Genomic DNA, 20,072 nt, shown 5'->3' with positions numbered 1-20,072 from the left:
GTGTGGGATAAACAGTAATGGCGGAGGCTGCGGCTCCGGGAACAACAGCGGCAACACCGGGAGCAGCGGCCACGGCCTCCAGCCCCACAGCCGCGCCCCCCGCTGCAGCGGGGTCGGGAGGAGGGGGCGGCTGGACCAAGCAGGTCACCTGCAGGTAACGCGCTGCCAGGGGAGTGGAGGGACACCGGGGACCCCTCGGGGCTGCTGCCCTTTCCCCGCCTGGGTCCCCCGGCGGCTGCAGCCTGGCCGGCTCCTTCCCAATTCCTGCCCCCGCGTCGCCTCTGTCCGGGCCCCCCGGGCAGCGGTCCGGCTAGGGAGGCATCGTCTCCGTGTAGCTTTGCACCCCCGTGACTGTGCCCGGGGGGAGCCCCGCCAGACCGGGCTCCGCCTCTAATCCAGCAGCTCCCCACCCATCCCGGCGCCGGCCCGGTCCTCTGTACAATTGTTCAAACTTTTTATGTTGTTGTGAAGAAGCTGGAGCTGCCTGCTCTCTGGGCGCTGCCGTGTAAACGAGAGTGAGGAATCGGATCCGCTCTCTGAGGCTGAGGGAGGGAGGGAGATTTGTTTTTTTTTTAAACGCCCCCCCCTCCCCTCCAACATCTCGGTGACCCAGATTTGCCAAAGCGACTAGAGATTTTGCTGGTCCAACTGGAGATCTCTTAAAGAGGCCTGGCTTTTCAGAAAATGTTGGGTGTGCTTGCAGTCTAAAAATCAGGCTCTCTTAAGGTATCTCAGATTGGGCACCCAAAAATCTAAAGTAATACAAATGGCTCGATGTGATGAAAAATCTTAGCCAGTGTGTTTGGGTTTTGTTTGTTTGGGGTATTTTTAAATCAGAGGCAGACCTTATCCTACTTCATTCAAGTTGGAGTGGTGGGAGAAAAGTAGGTATTGCCCAAGCAGAAAATACCAGCTCATGTAAGATACATTTAATTTCAGCTTCTTCCAAAGGGAAAATGCTGAAGGGTGGAACTTGGGGCAGCAGATGGATGGGGAAGGGTTGACAGAGAGGGTGTTCTTCCTGGCTTACCTGGTTCAATTGTGGGAATGATCTATTCTGAGGATCTCTTTAAAGTGTCTAGGCAGGTATTTGCATGGAGAAATTACTATAGTTGAGCCAATTGGCTGATCTTGGTTAGACAACAGGAACTGTTTCTTTGTGTGGGATTATGTCCCACCAATGGTGGATGCACATAGCTGTCAGAACACAATGTGGAAGACCCACAGTGATGTTCCAAAGAAGATGATAAATGCAGGAAGTGTAAAATGTGGGAGCATTACATTCTCAGTTCCAGATATAAATAATGTAGCATTTACTAAAATATTGGATTTATGGCTGACCTGCCCAAAGCTTGACATTTAATAAACAAGGACACGGGAGAAAGCTACAAAAAAGAAGGGAAATGTCTCACTTTTGCAGTACATTATGAAGATCTTTGTTACACTGTATGATTCTTTTATTGAACTTTTATATAATTTTGCTTCTTTCAAGCTTATTTTATTTCTGCAGGACCATCAGAAATACAGAGGTTTGACACATTCTGCTGAGACTTTCTCAGTGTACAGAAATCTGCAAATCATAAACTCTACAGGGCAAGATTGGCAGGATGGGCCACTTTTGAACCATATATTGTAGGGATGCTTGCAAGTAGAAGTAAATATGAAATATTGCTGTTTTGATCATTCACAATAATTAAGGTAAAAATCAGGTCATACTGCAGTCTGCAATAATTCAAGTACTACAGTATCACACAGCAAAATGAAAATTCAAGCTAATATCTGGGCTCAGTCTTCTAATTTCTTGGCATATAAATATGTTGGACATTGCAAAGATTAAAAAAAAGTATCCCTCTCTTGGATTAAGAGGTAGATCATGTCATTCTGCAATACCCTATGCCTTGTTGCTTTGTACAGCAGTTAAACAAAAGAGCTGTTTGCCCATTCTCTAAGTTAGAAGACATGCAACATTGCAGCTGCTATCAGAGAGTGTAGCTTGGAGTGTTTTGCCTATTAATAACAATAGTTCTGTAAGTGTACATAGAACTTTACAAACCACAAAGATGCTTCAGGTTCCGGACTTGAAGAGTTTATAATCACATTCTGATAATAAGATACGCAGGATGACAGTCCAGTCATGAGCAGGTCTATGAAAATTTTCTCTGCTCTTTAATCCTTAATGTTTTGTTCTGATCATCAGAATTGATATGAGTGGATGTTATTGTAGTTCTAATTCTTATGCTGAGAGGAGAGAGGGGAGAAATGTATTTCATTTCACAAGTTAATTTTTCAGCTTTGCTGACTTTAAAATCTAATTGTAAGTGGAACATACAACACTTGTTTCATTAAAGTAGGGGTGTGACAATTTGACATATAGTTAAAGAAGTGACAGTAAAATGTTATAAGTGGGATTACCAAAAAAACTCACAGAAAACTGAAGAGTATTTTGACAGAGACAAATAATTTCCTGTCTTGAAAGTCAACTGCTGACTCTACTAGAAAACATTAAGTAATGATATCAGGCTTTTAGAAATTAGCAAGAGAAAAACTGTCAAGAGTTTGATCTAAACATTTAAATAAAATCCGTTGTTTAGAAAGTAAAAATGTCAAGTTATACAGAAGCATAATTAAGGAGCTGCTCAGCTTGTGGGCAAAATCTGTGCTGAATTGCAATTAAAATGGACATATTTAATATACTATAGTAAAAAATATTCCAAAACCACTTGGGGAGGTAAAATAGAGAACTACTGGGAGGGAAGTATAAAGAACAAATTCTAGCTTTGAATCACATACCGTCTGTCTCTTCTCCTGTATATTCTTCTAGTAGAGCAAATGCACCCTCAAATATTAAAACCATTATCTGAAAGTAATACAGTGGAACCTCAGAGTTAAACACCTCCTGAATGGAGGTTGTTCATCACTCTGAAATGTTCGTAACTCTGAACAAAGCACTATGGTTGGTCTTTCAGAAGTGTCCAACTGAACATTGACATGATATAGCTTTGAAACTTTACTATGCAGAAGAAAAAGGCTGCTTTTAATCATCTTAATTTAATTGAAACAAGCACAGAAATGGTTTCCTTACCTTGTCAAATCTTTTTTTTAAACTTTCCCATTATTTTTTTAGTACTGTACAGTACTTTTGTCGTCTCTGCTGCTGCTGATTGCATACTTTAGGTTGCAAAATGAGATTTGTGGTTGACTGGTCAGTTCGTAACTCTGGTGCTTGTAACTCTGTGGTTCTACTGTAAGAAGCTAGCTAGGAAGCTGGCTGACCATGTTTCAGATGTTTGCTCATTTGAAAGTGGCCTGGAGTGTCTACAGCCTGCTATTATAAATGGTGCTGATATTTAGAATTGTATATCTCCATTCTGAGTTATGGCGAGCTGTAAAATGATGTGACTATTTGGACAAGGAAAGCTAGGTCCTGTAAGAGAACTGGCAAGCTGGAAAACTGGTCGGTTTAAAATAATGTGAGCCAAGCCATGCCTGACTCCTTGGAAGGTAAGAGGTTGTGTCATTTGTGCTATTAGTGTAGATATTTTGGGGTACCTCTAATGGAAGGAATCCCAAATCTGATAAGATTACATAGTGGGAAAACAAATGTTGAATTTTGGGGGAGTATTGAGGGCTGGCTGGCACATTTTTGTAAGTTTAGCATGGACTATTGGGTCTACTCTACTCTATTCACAAGTGAAACTCCCATTAATCTCAAAGGCAGTTGAACATGCTTATAGACTCAGTGTGGAGCTGTTGAATGTGAAGCAGCAGGAGGAGAAATGGCAGAGAACTGTGCCTAGCTATGTTCTAAGTGGACTGGAAGAGAAGGAAACAGTTTGTCTTCAATATACAGAATGTAGCCTATTAATTTCTGAAGGCCAAGCTGGTTACATGAAATTAAATAAACTAGTGATCTGGTGTGTGTTCATTCTTGTTTGCAATTCGCTCAGATGAATGGATGAGTTATCTAGTCATGTCATTTTGAAAGCACTTGCTGCCATGGTACATAAGTATCACACCTATCAGTGTCAATATTGCCCAGCCTAATGACCATACATAATTACTAGTATATACAGGTATTCAAGCCCACAAAATTTTGTTGAGTGTAGTAGAAATAGACCTGGAATTATACAGTTTATCAGAGGCATGCAACCACAAGTTAATAGTAGGCTATCAAAAGTTGCTCTTTGATAACTGCTAACCTGATGTGCTCTAATGCAAGCTTTGCAGAAAAACTGTGATATTAGCTGTGGATGAGTGATGATGCAAAGAGTGATGGGGAGGAATTCGTTCTGTTTCAGTAACTTGCTAGTTACCTGATTGATTTTCTTTCTGGTGAATTTCTTGATTTTTAAAGCTAAATGTACGTTGCACTTCCGAGCTTTTGCAAACGTGTGAAAAGAATAGTTTGCCTAAGTTCAATTTGCTAATAGGGTTCAGTAGTAGAGAATTTTTGTTGCCATTACTTTGAGAGGTTTTTATTGTAGGTTAGTTGGGGTAAAAAGGCTTGGTTCTTGCTCTGAAATTTTATTTTAGTTCTAGTAAAACAAGCCTGAAACTTACCATGAAATGTGACAGGACATAATAGTCTTCCTAAACAAAGATGACTACGGGCTTGTCTCAAGAAGCAACTTCTTTGATCTTAAATACTCCTGAGAAATGCTTCTCCTACCCTAAGGAAGTCCAGAGCAAGTAGTTTGCTCTGACGGATGTTTTAATCTCTTGCATCATGTTGAAGAGCTTAACCTCAGATGGATATCAGCTATTAGGCAGATGTTCTCAATTCGTGGTACAAAATGTAATATTGAAACAAAGATGGGAAGATTCTTAAGGTTTTAATATTTTGATGTTAGAGAACAGGAGGAGGAAGAAACAAGGTTGAAATATTCTAGATAACTATTCTAGATGAGTTGTTGTGTTGTCAGCAACACTTCAGTACTGTGTGAAACTTTGGGATGGTTATCCACAGAGATTCAAGACTTGTGTATAGGGAACCCTCCCTCTGCTTTACAGCTTGTGGTAAAGGTTTCTAGTTGTTGCTTTGAAATTTTATAGTGGAACTGCATCTATCTTAATACCTTCTCTGTGTAAGACTATATGCCCTGTAGATCTGTGTCCTTTTTTATGTTAGGTAGTCACTGAAATGTGTACGGGTGGAAATGAAAGGAGTAATGGTTACTGTCATAAACATACAGCTAAGGGTAGCATAAAATCCCTCTTAACCCTTTACAGGTAAAAGAGGAATTAACCCTTTACAGGATAAAGATGCTCAGATAACCTGGGCGACACCTGACCAACAGGACCAATAAGAGGAGAAGATACTTTCAAATCTGTGGGGGAAAGTTTTGGTCTGTGTCTCTCGGAGCCAGCCAAGAAACCAGGCAGGGAAATTACATCTTCTTAAGTATAGCTGAACTAAGCATCTAGTCTTGCAGAAATAGTAAGTAATAACAGAAAAGAAATGCGCTCGATTACCTTTTGTTTTAGCTTGTGAATTTTCCCTATGCTAAGAGGGAGGTTTATCCCTGTTTTTGTAACTTTAAGGTTTTGCCTAGAGGGGAAATCCTCTGTGTTCTTGAATCTTTTGTTCTTCTGTAAAGTATTTACCATCCTGATTTTACAGAGGTGATTCTTTTACCTTTTCTTTAATTAAAATTCTTCTTTTAAGAACCTGATTGATTTTTCATTGTTCTTAAGATCCAAGGGGTTTGGGTCTGTGTTCACCTGTACCAATTGGTGAGGATATTATTCTCAAGCCTCCCCAGGAAAGGGAGTGTAGGGCTTGGGGGGGGGGGATATTTGGGGAAGGTAGGGCTCCAAGTGGCCCTCCCTAAGTGTTTGTTTAAATCACTTGGTGGTGGCAGCGATACTAAAGCTAGAAAGGAATTTGTGCCTTGGAAGTTTTAACCTAAGCTGGTAAAAAATAAGCTTAGGAGGTCTTTCATGCGGGTCCCCAGATCTGTAACCCATAGTTCAGAGTGGAGAAGGAACCCTGACAGTTACCATGACACCCTGTACCTCAAAATGACACCCTGTAACCCCCATATTCATCATTCATATATGGCTGATATTTCATACAAAGCATGCCATGTGAGTTATCATATGAAAGGTCATAATCGGCTGAAACCTGTTGTTTTGTCTAAATAGGTTTATCACTAGTGTGAATACAGTTATGAGATTGTGCTGTATTGTTACTGAAATATGCTGTAAGTTTGCTAGTGGCAGACAAAGGATCCTTGGCCAGGTGGATGTTGACCGCCCATTACAATTGGGAGTGGATGGGTCATTACACAAAGTAAAAACTATTTTCCCATGCTAATTTTCCCCCTACTGTTACTCACACCTTCTTGTCAACTGTTGGAAATGGGCCATCCTGATTATCACTACAAAAGTTTTTTTTTCTCCTGCTGATAATAGCTCACCTTAATTGATTAGTCTCATTATAGTTGGTATGGCAACACCCATTTTTTCATGTTCTCTGTGTGTGTATATATATCTTCCTACTGTATTTTCCACTGCATGCATCCGATGAAGTGGGTTTTAGCCCACGAAAGCTTATGCCCAAATAAATTTGTTAATCTCTACGGTGCCACAAGTACTCCTCGTTCTCATTACAACTGTATGACTCAACTATGCAAACACCACATAAGGGGAACTGCATTGTGACCTGGGGGCTGTTTGTTTACTGTGACTCAGCAAAGCCCACCAGGACATGCCTGGGTTAGTGTCTGCCAGGCACATGGGCCAAGGGTATAAAATAAGGAACAGTTGCAACATGAGAGGGCCTTTCTCCTCGCCTACCTACGCTGGAAACAACAGGGACGCTGAGAAGACGAAGATTATCTGAGGAGACTGGTCCAGGCTTCAGGAGGGAAGGCTGTGCATTAGGGACTTTAACATCCAGTGAGAGTGAGAACATTGCTTGATCTAAATACTGTCTGGTGTGATAAGGTTTAAGATTTAGATTGTGAACTTATTTTTATTTTCTTTGGTAACCATCTCTGTCCTTTCATGTGTACCACTTGTAGTTAATAAACCTGTTTTATATTTTACCAAAAACAGTGTATTTTGCTTGAAGTGTTTGGGAAACCTTTGCTCAGTGTACAAAAGCTGGTGCATGTCCTCTCCACGTCAAGGGAGGGGTGGACTGGGTAATAAACTTACACTGGTCAGGCTTCTGACCAAGGCAAGATCATACAGCTCTAGGTCCTAGGCTGGGGAACTGGGTGAATTGGCTGGTGCCTCTCTCTATTGTTAGTTCATGAGTGGCTGGAAGAAGTATTCATGTAACTCAGCTGGGTGTGTCCCTTCCTGTGGCTGTCTGTGCAGGTGCAGTACCTGGAGCAGTTTGCAGCTTGTCACGCATCAGTGTGAGAGGGAGCCTAGGTTGGGAGGACAGAGGGCTCAGCGATCCCACAGTTCAGGTTGCACCCTGGGGATCCCGCCACAGTTGCACTTCAAGTTTTGTTGGATAATCAGCTGCACCCAACTCATTCTAGAGGGAGAGTGCCACAGCAATTTTGTCTTGGGAAGAGATTGAACTGTGCGCGCATCAGTACTGTTAGATATGCCATCAGCAGCCAGGAGCTTGTTCTTGCAAGATGCTCAGTTCTCTGGCCCCAGTCACAATGCAGTTAAGCACCTGCTTAACTTTAAGCCTGAGACTAATCCATCTTGCAGGATCAAGCCCTAGATCACAAGTGGGATAAAATTTTTTTTTTTAAATACATAAAATAAATTTTAGTTGGATGCCTTCCATAAGCAACTCAGTGTTTGACTCAGAGAGAATTTAAATTACCTCGTAGGCACTCCAAGGAAAACTGGTCTGCCACTCGACTAGAACTAATCAAGTAGAGGATATTTTAGACATGCTCCCATCCTTTGAAGTTTTCAGTAAAACCTTCTCTTAGCTATAGAATATTTCTTCAAACCCAAGTATTTTGAGCTACTTCCTTTCTTAGTAATCGTGTGACTCTGTCTCCCAACAAATATTCTGCTTGAATTCTTGTATGTTTTTTCAAGCAGGTTCTATTGTAGTACCTTTTGCTGATTTGGGGGAGGGGGGGGGGCAGTTAAAGCCTCTAGTATAGATTCTTCATACCTATGGCTAGTTAGGGAATACTCTAACTGTAAATGATATTGTTTTATCCAAACAGGTGGAAAGTGCCTAGAATGGTAAACAAAAAATTCATGTCACTTGCGTTTGAAATGATCACTCATCTGAGTTTTCACCTCTCCTTTGAATGTATGATTTGTTAATCTGTTGATTACTCAGCCATGGTATATTACAAGTATGGTGTCCATTAGATGATTGGGGGGGCGGGGAGGAGGACAAGGTGAACAGGGTGAAGAACCTTAGTTTGTCCCTTTTATTCCATTTTTGCGGATCTTCCACTTGTGTATTTCTGGAACCAAAACTGAAGGCGTTAAAATTATGTATTAACTGATGCTTTGACCAATTATCAGAAAATTACTGTGGGGTTTCTTCTTGTTGGTAATAATGTTACAAGCAGTGCACCATAAATCTAGGGGTACTTTTTGTGCACTCAACTAAAAAGTAGAATTTCTTAATGAGTCCCATGAAATGTTTCTCTTAATCTCAGTTTACAAGAAATATGGCAGAGTCTGTCAAACCATATGATAGAAATATAGAAACAAATATTGCTAACTGTACTAAGAGCTATTGTCACTTAAACTATACCATTTTTATATTTATAATTTTCTCCTCAACTTTCTTTTTCTGGAAAATGACCACCATTTGTTAATATCTTCCAACACTTTCACAGTGCAATATGAATATTGGTTCTCTTGCCCCTTTTATTTTGAGGCATCCCCAACTTAATCTTTAGATAAGGATATGTATTACGGTGTCCTTTTTTCCATAAGCAGACTGGAGGATTTGAATGAAACTGATATGATGGCTTGCTAGATCACTATAGTAGTTTGTACAAAGTGTTCTGTATGTTAAGAACAAACAATTTTCCATTTCTACCTGAAGTAAATTCTTGCATACCTGTTGGAGGATGGTAGTTCTTAAAGGGAATGGAACAGAACAAATCTAGCATTCACTCTTTTTAATAACAGCAGTATTGACGGGTGTTTGGCTGCTTCCTTAGACAGTGTAAGACTTGCAGAAGAATGACAACTTTTTTTGGGGGGGGGAACAGATAGACAATGGCTAGGTGAATGACTTGGTATCTTGGTAATAAATTATAATATCTAGATTTTGTCAGTTACATATCTGTATTTGAATATAGTCTTGTTTTTTTTTGTGAATAACATATAACCCTCCCATTTAGGAATTAATTGTAGCTTCTGAATAAAGAGCACTCATGAAACAACTGTTTTAAAAGACTGTTTTTACTGAGTATTCTGATCCTTCCATGAAATGCTATCTTCTTGAAAGGAGAATACTAGCCTTTATTAAACTCACTGTGTTTTTCTTCTATTTTTAGAAGGATAACTCTTTCCAAGAGGGTGTCCGAATGACTATAGTAGATTTCTCTCTAATTGACCTGGATTCTCTGATTTAGGAATTCTAATGTTAATTTCAAATGTTTTTGTGTGTTCTCACACTTTTTTTTCTCTCCCCCCCCCCCCCCCCCCAACGGACTACTAACTCAATTTCTTTGATCCGAGTGAAGTTTTATATTGCTCCCTATAAAAATTATACGAACTGGCTCATAACATCTTTTGAATGATCTGTATACACATATACCCACTTCTCAATTCACCATCTTTGCTGAAAACTTAGATCGTTTATCTATACTTCAGAAGCAGCTGCCTAGCCAGCAGAGGGAAATCAGTTAAACTAACGAATTCTCTCCCTGGTATCTGTTACTGGAGTACAATGAAGTGGCCATGGAGCCTGGTTAGCTTGTTAACTTAATCTGAAACAAATAGAAAAATATATCTTTTTCAGGTGGATAAGAAAAAAGAAAGGAAGAAAAATATTTCAGTTAAAACAGATAGTATGTTCAGAAATAAAATGAAGTTTTTTAGTTCATAACAAGCACGCAAGTTTCTTTGAGTCCTAGGACACTAAACAAATACAAACTAGCATGATCTGACAGATTTGTGTGGCTTTCTGAATTTAAAGATTGGCACAGTCCCCAGGCAGCACCTTAAAATGTCAAAAGGTGCTAATAACAATTGTATACATATTTTCTCCTTAGTTGGCATTTTTGGGCATCCTCTGAAGAGGAACTAGATCCATGTTCACAGGGCCCACATAGAGGTCAGCGTCACTGAAGTGAAAAGGGTGAAGGCAGTGGCTGAATAAAGAAAATGGAGCTACTTGGAGACAGAATGAAGTACACTAAATTCAGAACTGATATACACCTCTACCCCGATATAACGCTGTCCTCGGGAGCCAAAAAATCTTACCGCGTTATAGTGAAACCGCGTTGTATCGAACTTGCTTTGATCCACCGGAGTGCGCAGCCCCGCCCCCCGGAGCACTGCTTTACCGCGTTCTATCCGAATTCATGTTATATCGGGTCGCGTTATATCGAGGTAGAGGTGTACTTGAACAGACAAATCTATTAGAAAGACCTTCCAAAAAGTTATAGTTAAGGTTGTAAATAATTCTATTAAGTGAAAATCTTCAATAGGATACTTAGTCGTATATCCAGGCAATTCACAGTTGGTTACACTTAAAATTTAAAAAATTAAAAATGGAAATGGAGTACAAATAGGAATGATAGAGTAGGTCATATTGGTGAAGAGGTCATGCTGCTAAAGCAGTGGCAGTATATTTAAAAAAAAAAAAAGGGAGGGGGTGTCAAGATTAAAATCTTAAATGAATCAAACCGTACCACTGAATCTCTGTGGATAGAAATTCCAAGCTTGAATAATAAGATTATAGCAGTAGGATTATACTACAGATCATCTGATCAGGATGATGACAGCTGTTGTGAAATGCTAAGGGAGGTTAAAGAGGATACAAAACCAGAAAACGATATAATGGTGACTTCAACTACCCTCATATTGACTGACAGTCACCTCAGGGTGCGATGCAGAGATTTATTTATTTATTTATTTATAAAATTTCTAGACACTATAAATGACTGCTTCTTGGAGCAACTAGTCCTATAACCCACAAGGGGAGAGGCAATTCTTGATTTAGTCCTAAGTGGAGCACAGGGTCTAGTTCAAGAGGTAGCTGTAGCTGAACGGCTCAGTAATAGTGACCATAATATAATTAAATTTTGCTTAGCATCCTTTTTGGGGGGCGGGATACCAAAAAACCTCACCACAATGACATTTAACTTTAAAAGGGGCAACTACACAAGTCCTGAGGACACTAGCTAGACAGAAATTAAAAAGAGCAGTCACAAGAATAAAATGCCTGCAAGCAGCATGGAGACTACTTTAAACGCACAATAGAGGCTCAGACTAAATGTATACCCCAAATCAAAAAGATGGTAGGAGGACCAAAAGAATGTCACCATGGCTAAACAGCTGCATAATGGAGGCCATTAGAGGCAAAAAAAGCTTCCTTTAAAATTCAGAATCAAATTCTAGTGAGAATAATAACATTCACAAACTCTGGCAGGTTAGGTGTAAAAATATAAGAAGGCAGGCCAATAAAGAATTTGAGAAGCAACTTGCAAAAGACACACAAACTAACAGTAAGAAATTATTTTTTAAGTACCTCAGAAGCAGGAAGCCTGGCAAACAGGCAGTGGGGCCACTAGATGACCAAAGTGTTACGGGAGCGCTCAAGGAAAATAAGGCCATTGCAAAGAAGCTAAATGAATTCTTTGCTTCAGTCTCCACTGCAAAGGATATGAGGAGGAAACCTAGTTAGAGCTATCCTTTTTTGGGTGACAAATCTAAATACTGTCCAACAATGATGTGCCAATAGAAGAGGTTTTTTAGAACAAATTAATAAATTTAAAAAGTAATAAGTCATCAAGAACAGATGGTATTCACCCAAGAGTTCTGAAGGAACTCAAATATGGAATTGCAGAACCACTAACTGTAGTTACTGAAACAAGCCTCTGCAACAGATGACTGGAAGGGAACTAATGCAATACCGGTGAGGTGATCCTCATAATTACAGGCCAGTGAGCCTAACTTCAGTACCGGACAAATTGGTGAGGCATGATTTCCTTTTACAAAAGCCATGTTGACTCTTCCCCAACAATTTGAGTTTATGTATGTGTCTGATAATTTTTTTCTTTACTATAGTTTCAACCAATCTATTAGTATTATTTTGAGGGAGTCAGCAAGTATGTGGATAAGGGAGACCTACTTGATGTAGTGTACTTGAATTTTCAGAAAGCCTTTGACAGGGTACCTCATTGAAGGTTTTTAAGGAAACTTAATAGCCAGGGGATAGAGGGATGGTCCTCTCATGGATCAGTAACTGGTTAAAAGATAGGAAACAAAGGGTAAGAATAAATAGTCAGTTTTCACAATGCAGAGAGGTGAACAATGCGATCCACCCAAGGCTCTGTACTCGGATATGTGCAGTTCAGTCTCTTTTCTAGGTCATTAATGAACATGTTGAACAGTGAAGTGGCAAAGTTTGCAGACAGTACAAAATTATTCAAGATCGTTAAGTCCAAAGCAGACGGCAAGGAGTTACAGGGGGATCTCACAAAACGGTGACTGACTGGACAACAAAATGGCAGATGAAATCAGTGTTGATAAATGCGAAGTAATGCACACTTGAAAGCATAATCCCAACTATACATATACAATGATGAGTCCAAAATTAGCTATTACCACTCAAGAAAGAGATCTTGGAGACACTGTGGATAGTTCTCAGAAAAACTTCTACTGCACAGCTGCAGTCAAAAAAGGCTAACACTATGTTAAGTCTTGTGAAAAGTGGGTGAAGTAGAGGTCCGGCTCAATAGGTGATATGCATGTGGATTGCAGATGGAGTGTGAACTACTTCTGGAGCATGGTGGGGCATTTGGCTCATAATAAAATAAAGTGAGGAAAATAGTCTAAGGACAACGCCAACCATTCAAAATTTATAAGCAAAGTCTTTCACTGGGGTGGATGTGGGGCTTGTGTTTGTGCTTTTTCATTTTACATTGCAGCGGGCATATGAAATGTCTGCAGAATTTATGTCCAATATGCTGTAGAATATGGGAGGACCATCTCACTGTGTTTGATTGCCATATCTTCATTTCTAAACAGGTTTCACAGAAGATGAGCGTGAATCAGCTGGCTACTTACATCCTCCATGTTCCAAATTGTGCTGATACAAGTCTTGGCCACTGCTGTGTGACATGCTTTCTCATGTGGGATTAAATGACCCTCTTCAGTGTGCAAGGGATCACTTTTAAAACCCAATTTCAAAAAAATCTTTGGTAGAAACCTGAGACTTGGTCCTGCAAGATACTGTGTTCTCTCAGCTCCCATTGACTTCAATGGGAGTTGAGGGTGCTTGGCATCAGACAGGTTTGGGCTTTCCTGGCTTAACAACATGAATTCCAGAACTTGAATCATTTTGGTGCTTAATATGGAGTTATTGAAGAACCGACAGTTACAACTGTACACACTCATAACCTTTCCTGGTAGCTTCTTCCAGTTCGACTCTGGTCATTTCACATATTCCACTCTGGCCTCAGTCCTGGCCATCCAAATTACTCAGTTGAGTTTTGAGTATATTTTTAGTTTCTCTCCATGTGCTATTGTGTCTCATGTAGTTTTTCAAGCCAGTTCTGCTTATTAGGAGGCAGAAAGAAGACTGGCTTAAAGATGGAGTCTAGCCTTCATGCTGGGAATAGCAGAAATCTGCTTGGTCCAACTACTAATTCCAACTGTGCTAATTTCCATTTGACACATCAGCAAAATCTCCCACAGACCTTGATGATCACATAAGTTTCATAAAACATAGTTAAAACTTGAAAGGCCACCAAGAATCTGTATTTGAATCATGTTACAACCAAATTAATTAGTTCTCCATGTATGTGCAATTCCAACCCTTCAGAAACAGCTGTTGCTACAAGGCAGTGTGTCATTAGGACTAACTTAGAATTCAGGGGCACCCTAGGTAAAATGACTAAATCAGTCTTTGTTGAAGGATCGTACGAGGGTTCATTGCTATAAACCAACTTGTATATTTTGATCCTGAGATGGTAAATTGTGGGTAGGGTGTGTTGTCTCAAATTTACACCCTCTCTTGAACATTTCTAGTTTATTGATTTTCTCAAAAATATTGAATATATTGAAATCAGTATAGTTGTCAAGAGTTTCTGATAGCTAAAGTTTTCTGACAGCTAAATTTGAGAAGCAACTTTACTTATAAAATGGAAGAAGTTTGAGTTGCTACTTTTTCCAGTTCAGTTTCTCAGGATGTAATAATGTGTTCTGTTTAGCTTATTGCTTCCAGCTAAATTTAAAGATTATCTTACCTTAATATAAATTTATAAATGCTCACTTTGGAATCTGAACACTTGTGTCATGACTCAATTTCTAGTATCTTGAATTTGAATCTATACTTGTGTTTACAGTTTGAGCCATAATGTTATCTCAAGCTGCCTTTCAGGGACATATGTAGACATAAGTAAGCACCATATATGGTATTCTGAAATATGTCCAATGTGACTGTTATGCAGTCAGAACTTTGACTTTCCTGACTTCTGAATCTCAAGAACAATGTTGCGTTAAGTTTAATTATAACCGTGATATTCAAGTGAATTTTGTTTACAATATTTAAGCTAACTTTGAACATTATCTTTAAAGGTTGTGTGAAGAGCTTCACTATCTATATGGGGTAGGAAACTCAGTTTCTTCCAAATCATCCAGTAAGGAGCAGGATTGCCAGAGTTCAGCTATCTGAATTCACTGATGGCTCAAAATTAGTGCTGATTTCATGACGCTTGCCGGCAGCAGAAGTATACTATTGAGGCAGAGCACCTCTGCAAGGTTCCTTCGGATCCTGACTTCACTATGGCAGCGTAGCTCCTTCAGAAACTTTGCTGATGTGGTCTTGTCAGTGACAGCACTGAAGGCCTCAGTGATAGAGGTTGCATTATTAGAGGTGGTGTTACAGCTGGATGAACAAACAGTATCTTTCAGGTAGATTTCAGCCCCCTGGCTTTTCCGTGGCCCAGAGCCATCGGTGGGCTTCTGTGGTACCTGGGTCAAAGTGAGAGAATAAACTGCTACTCTCCTCACAGAATTGGTGTTCCAATTTCCTTCTCCTGGGTTTTGTTACCCTCTGCACCAGAGTGTCAGGGCAGCATGTGGCTCACTGTTTTTTTTTTTTCCTCTTGGCAGTCTAACAACATAATCTTAAATTTTAAAAGTACAACCAAAGTGCATTTAAAATGGGGTACCTCTCACCATGATTTACTCTTAACCACCTTCATTTAAACTTTATTTATAGCCTTACAGTGGCATATGATCCAAGAGCTCATCACTCTTTATTACTGAAGTTCTTATTAATTCAACATTGCTTTCACTTCATTTACATTTACTTTGGATGGTAATATATCTGAAAATCCTAATCTGCACAGCTCTCTTCATTGGTTCACTTCTGTAATCTTTTGTCTTGCAGGTATTTCATGCATGGGGTTTGCAAGGAAGGGAACAACTGCCGTTACTCCCATGATCTCTCCACAAGTCAGTCTGCTATGGTGTGCAGGTATTATCAGCGAGGATGCTGTGCTTACGGAGATCGTTGCCGGTAAGGAAATATTGCTGAATGTTACTTCTTTGAAAGAGGGGCTTTCATCCTCAAGTTCCAGTGTGGAAGACTCAACGGAGGATGTCTATTAATGGGAGAAAATAAGAGATAAAACTTGAGCAATATTTTCCTATATTCCATTGAAACTGCCAAATTGTTTTAATAAGAATCTCTCCTTCACAGCCCACCTCCTCCCTTTTGCTGAGTCCTACAGTGATGTCTCAAATTTATTGCTTACTTCACAGCAGGAATAAACAGCAAAGGGAGGGAGAAGATCATTGTTCAGACACAAGCAGAAATCAGACCTAACAATGGCATAATTAGATATATTTGTCAAAATCTAGATGACTTTCAAACTGACAGGGCTGGTGAGATAATCAGTTACACTTGGTAAGTGGGTCGTTGTCTTCAGAAATAACCGATTCCCCTTTCAGCAGTGCTTCTGATTGTACTCATAGCTGTTGAAAAGTGAGTATGTGACACTTTTGAGGCCCTTTCTAGGGAATATAACTTTGAAGTATAGTAGCGAGGCATGTAAAGTATTGTCTGCGCAAACAGATGCAAACTTGCTCATGCAAACTTAACCTTACTTAAAATAAGAGGCCTGTAACTCTCCGACAAGAGGAGTGTGCATGCAAAGGATTTTGAAATTGTCCCAGTGTGGACCAGGTTTAGCAAGGCTAAACAGTCATAAATTGAATAAACTTCAAAGACTACTCTTAAGTCTCTGACTTAACACCCTAGTTATTGAAACCTGCATAGTCAAATATTTATAGCATGATTGTGTACAGTTGCACACTGCAGAAACACTGTTATCAAAATAAAGATTAGATTTTGTACTAGGTTTTTTTTCTCTCTCATGGATAGTAGAATTACTATTATATGAATGTAAACCTGGGGAAATCTCTGAACAGCCATTTTAATATGCTGGCCTATACCACTTAGTCATCATCCATTTGAAGATGTGCGTAGGTGTGAAGGCTTAAGATTGTCAATTGAAAGAGCAAGGGAACCATGCTGAGAGGCATGGTTGACTTCCCTTTGAGAATGTTACTGATTTACACCGAACTAGGACACCCTCTCCAGTCAGACTGAGCACTTCTCCACCTTTTATATTTTAACAGTTGGATCTTCTTCATTAACTGTTCCCATCAGTGTAAAAATCTTTGGCAAATATCTCTGAAATATTAACAGAAAAATAAATCTCAGATCTGCGAATGAAACTAATTTTCTAGTCTGTGGAGCCTGAGGGCTGGCAGGACTTGGACTTCTAAGGAAGCAACATTTTCAGTCTCTTGGTGGATAGGGGATTAAGGGCTCTCATTAGTAAATAGTGACACCTTTTGTGTTCATCATGGACGTAAGGCCGGGGAGTTTGGATGGGGCGGGTGAAAGTATGTTTACTGAGTCAAAGTAGCTGTTTGGTTTTTAATGTCTGAAGTTAGACAGAAGGCTATCTGAATGAGGCACAATGATGAAATGTTGAGCAAGTAGGAAGTATTCAATAATGGCATATCTGCATATGCTTTGAAAGGGCTAGCTTCAGTTATGGTTGAAATAAGCAGTTGTAAGAAGCACACAGGCAAATTTGCTGTGGACTGCTTCATCTCCTGTAAAATCACCAATAGCTACTGTCCCCTTAAACAGTGCTGGTAGGTTTTAAAGTAAACTGTATCTGTTTATGTAAAGGGTCACTTTTCTAATCTAGTTCTGGGATATCTAGGGCACCTCTGGTATTATGTCTCAGTGACTCCATCTCCCTGTACTTGCATATCAGTCCTTTGTACAAGGCTATTGTATGGGTGACTTCTTACTGAGTTCACATGCGGCATTTAATTTGTTAGATATGAACATACCAAGCCATTGAAGCGGGAAGAAGTGACTACTGTGAATCCAGCTGCAAAAACTTATCCATCAGCATCTTCGGACCTCCCGTCTCTCCCTGAAGCACTTGAAGCAAGCACTGGTGAGACTGACGTTGAAGATACAGATCTGGCAGCTACAGGAGCAGGTGCTGAAGACTGGGTGAATGCTGTAGAATTTGTCCCTGGGCAGCCATATTGTGGACGTGGTAAGCTGATCATGGGATAACGGTAATTTTCTTTTGTGGGTTCACAAATTACATGCAGTATGCAAACTACTTGTTCAGTGTTTTGTCATCTTAAGCCATCTGTAATGAGTGTGAATGTTTGTATTTTTAAAGTGGAATATATTCTTCTTCATGAATTGTTTTTAATTGATCCCCCTATTCTGAAGTTGGCTCGCACACTCTTGCATGGGCAGTGCAGTGATTCCACAGCAGTTATTGGGGACAATGGAGCACCTGGGGCACAGACCCAAATGTTCTAGAACCTATATAATGAAGGACTCACCCTGTAGTTCCTCAGTTCCTTTCTCCCCTCCCCCCCGCCCCCGGTCTAAGTAGGTTGCAGAATCTTCTCCTTCAAGTTCCCTCTCTCTCCCCTTAGAGAAGGGGTACATGTGTTTGTTGTACATATACAAATTTTTAATATTAAACACTAGAAAGAAAAGAATCTATCTTTCTATAATTGACTTTTCGTAGGAAACCATGGATGATGATGGCAAGAAATCAGATTTCAAGAGGGTGCTCTTGTTACCAAAATATATGTGATCAGTACATCTGTTGTCTGGTCTGCCTTGAAGAATCTTTGTGTTGCCTTTATTCCCAGGCCCAGGAGGAAACAAGCTGGCTGAAAATGCTTACTTCGAAGAGGTTTTGCTGCCTGGCCATATAGCATCTGTGAATCAGGGCAACAAAAACTTCAAATAAGACCTTGGAGTATGAGTAGCTGTTACCACCACACCATTATGGCTGGGGTGGAGGGAACTTTGGGGTTGACTCATTATAGTTCTGAGATTTTTAGACCCATTCTGTTCCTGCAGCAACCGTTGCTGCCCTCATATCTGCATACTGAGTCCACCATCTACCTCTACTGTTAGTGTGAACTGGGAATAATTTCACAGTTAAGACTCCAAGGAAAGGGCAGCTTTTGGTGCTGTTTGATTTGAAGGCAGTCCTCTTGCAGGGTGAATTCTGTTCTGGAGATATCAGAATTGGTGACTGCAGATAATCATTTGGTCCATGTAGCTTGGATGTTCCAGTAGGTCCACAGGAATAAAGATCCACCTGTTTTCCCTTACAGTGCTTCTTATCTATAGTGACAGTATGCTGATCTCTGCTTTTACTGGGGCAAAGGGGCACATAGTTTAAAAAAAAAAAAAAACAACTTCTGCTTGTGAAATCAGTTGAACACTGGATCTGAGAGCAGAGCTGTGTGTTTTGATGTTTCTTCTTCTTCAGTGCCTTGACATTTAGGAATGCTGTCTGGCCAATATTCTTAACCTGCTTGGTCTTACTGAGGTTGGGTCCTCTCCATGCTTGGTCAGGGACACAATTTATGGAGACTCAGGGTCACCAGAGCATGAGTCTAACAAAGCTGAGAGGCATCATCAATACAGAGGATGATACTGGAAGAACTGGATGACTTTGAGGACTGGAGTAATAGAAATTGAATTAACTTTAATAGTATAAAGTGCAGGGTCATGCATTTAGGGTCTAACAAGAATTTTTGCTATGAACTGGGGTGTCATCAGGTTAGGGGACCAGATGTCCCATTTTTAAAGGGACAGTCCTGTATTTAAGCCCTCCTGCGGGTGTCCCAACTTTTTCTTAGAAGATATGGGACAATTGCCCATTTTTATCTCCCTCCCTCCACCACAGCCCATCAGTACTGGCGGGTCCTCCTGCTGGCTGGAGGGGGGCGGGGTCTAGTGGCCATCAATGGGGATGGGAGTGGGTGTGAAAGGCTAGTGGCGGGGGCAAAGATGCAGTGCGTGGGGCTGGCTGCTCCCCCTGCTGGTCCATCAGTGCTCCCCCTCCTGTGTGCCGACTCTTGGCCAGCAGGGCCCCGTCTCGTTTGCTGCCAGTGCTGGCTGTGCTCTGTGGTGGCTGGTGAGTGTGGGCAGGCGGCAGCCAGTTACATGTCGCCTCTGCTGCCCACCCATCAGCCCTTTATGCGCTCCCCCTCTCACTGTCCACTCCCTGGTCAAAGCACTCAGTTCACCAACAGCCTGACTGGCAGGCTCTTCCTTCCCCCACTGCCTCTGGCTGGGCCAGCGCCCCAGGGAAGCCCAAGAACCTCTGGCCCAGGGTGCTGGCCAGGAGGAGCCAAGTCCTGCATATGCATGTTTTAAAAAAAAAAAAAAAAAAATGGAACAGGTGCAAAGGAGGGCTACCAGGATGAGCAGGGGAATGGAGAACCTAACTTATGAGAGCAGACCAAAACAGCATGGCTTGCTTAGCCTAGAAGAGTGAAGGCTGAGAGTGGTTATGATTGCTCTGTGAATACATTGCAGGGGCTGGGGGAGTTAAACAGCAGAAGAGCTATTTAAGCTAAAG

The 20,072-nt window shown here is 40.7% G+C and overlaps 1 protein-coding gene across 2 annotated transcripts in view; it reads left to right on the top strand.

The window, feature by feature from the left end:
• Positions 1–20,072, top strand: part of MKRN1 (makorin ring finger protein 1) — a 30,479-nt gene continuing 10,407 nt past the window's right edge. For both annotated transcript variants that reach the window (XM_024200792.3, XM_024200793.3), the window contains exons 1-3: positions 1–154; positions 15,524–15,652; positions 17,497–17,723. In XM_024200792.3, coding sequence (XP_024056560.1) covers positions 18–154; positions 15,524–15,652; positions 17,497–17,723 — 493 coding nt within the window. In that variant the 5' untranslated portion in view covers positions 1–17. The remainder of the gene's footprint in view (positions 155–15,523; positions 15,653–17,496; positions 17,724–20,072) is intronic.

Source organism: Terrapene carolina, unplaced genomic scaffold (genome assembly GCF_002925995.2).
Source record: "Terrapene carolina triunguis isolate 2854851 unplaced genomic scaffold, T_m_triunguis-2.0 Scaffold247, whole genome shotgun sequence".
NCBI lineage: Eukaryota > Metazoa > Chordata > Testudines > Emydidae > Terrapene > Terrapene triunguis.
Note: the sequence above shows the minus strand (reverse complement) of the source record. Positions and strands in the feature narration are given on the sequence as shown.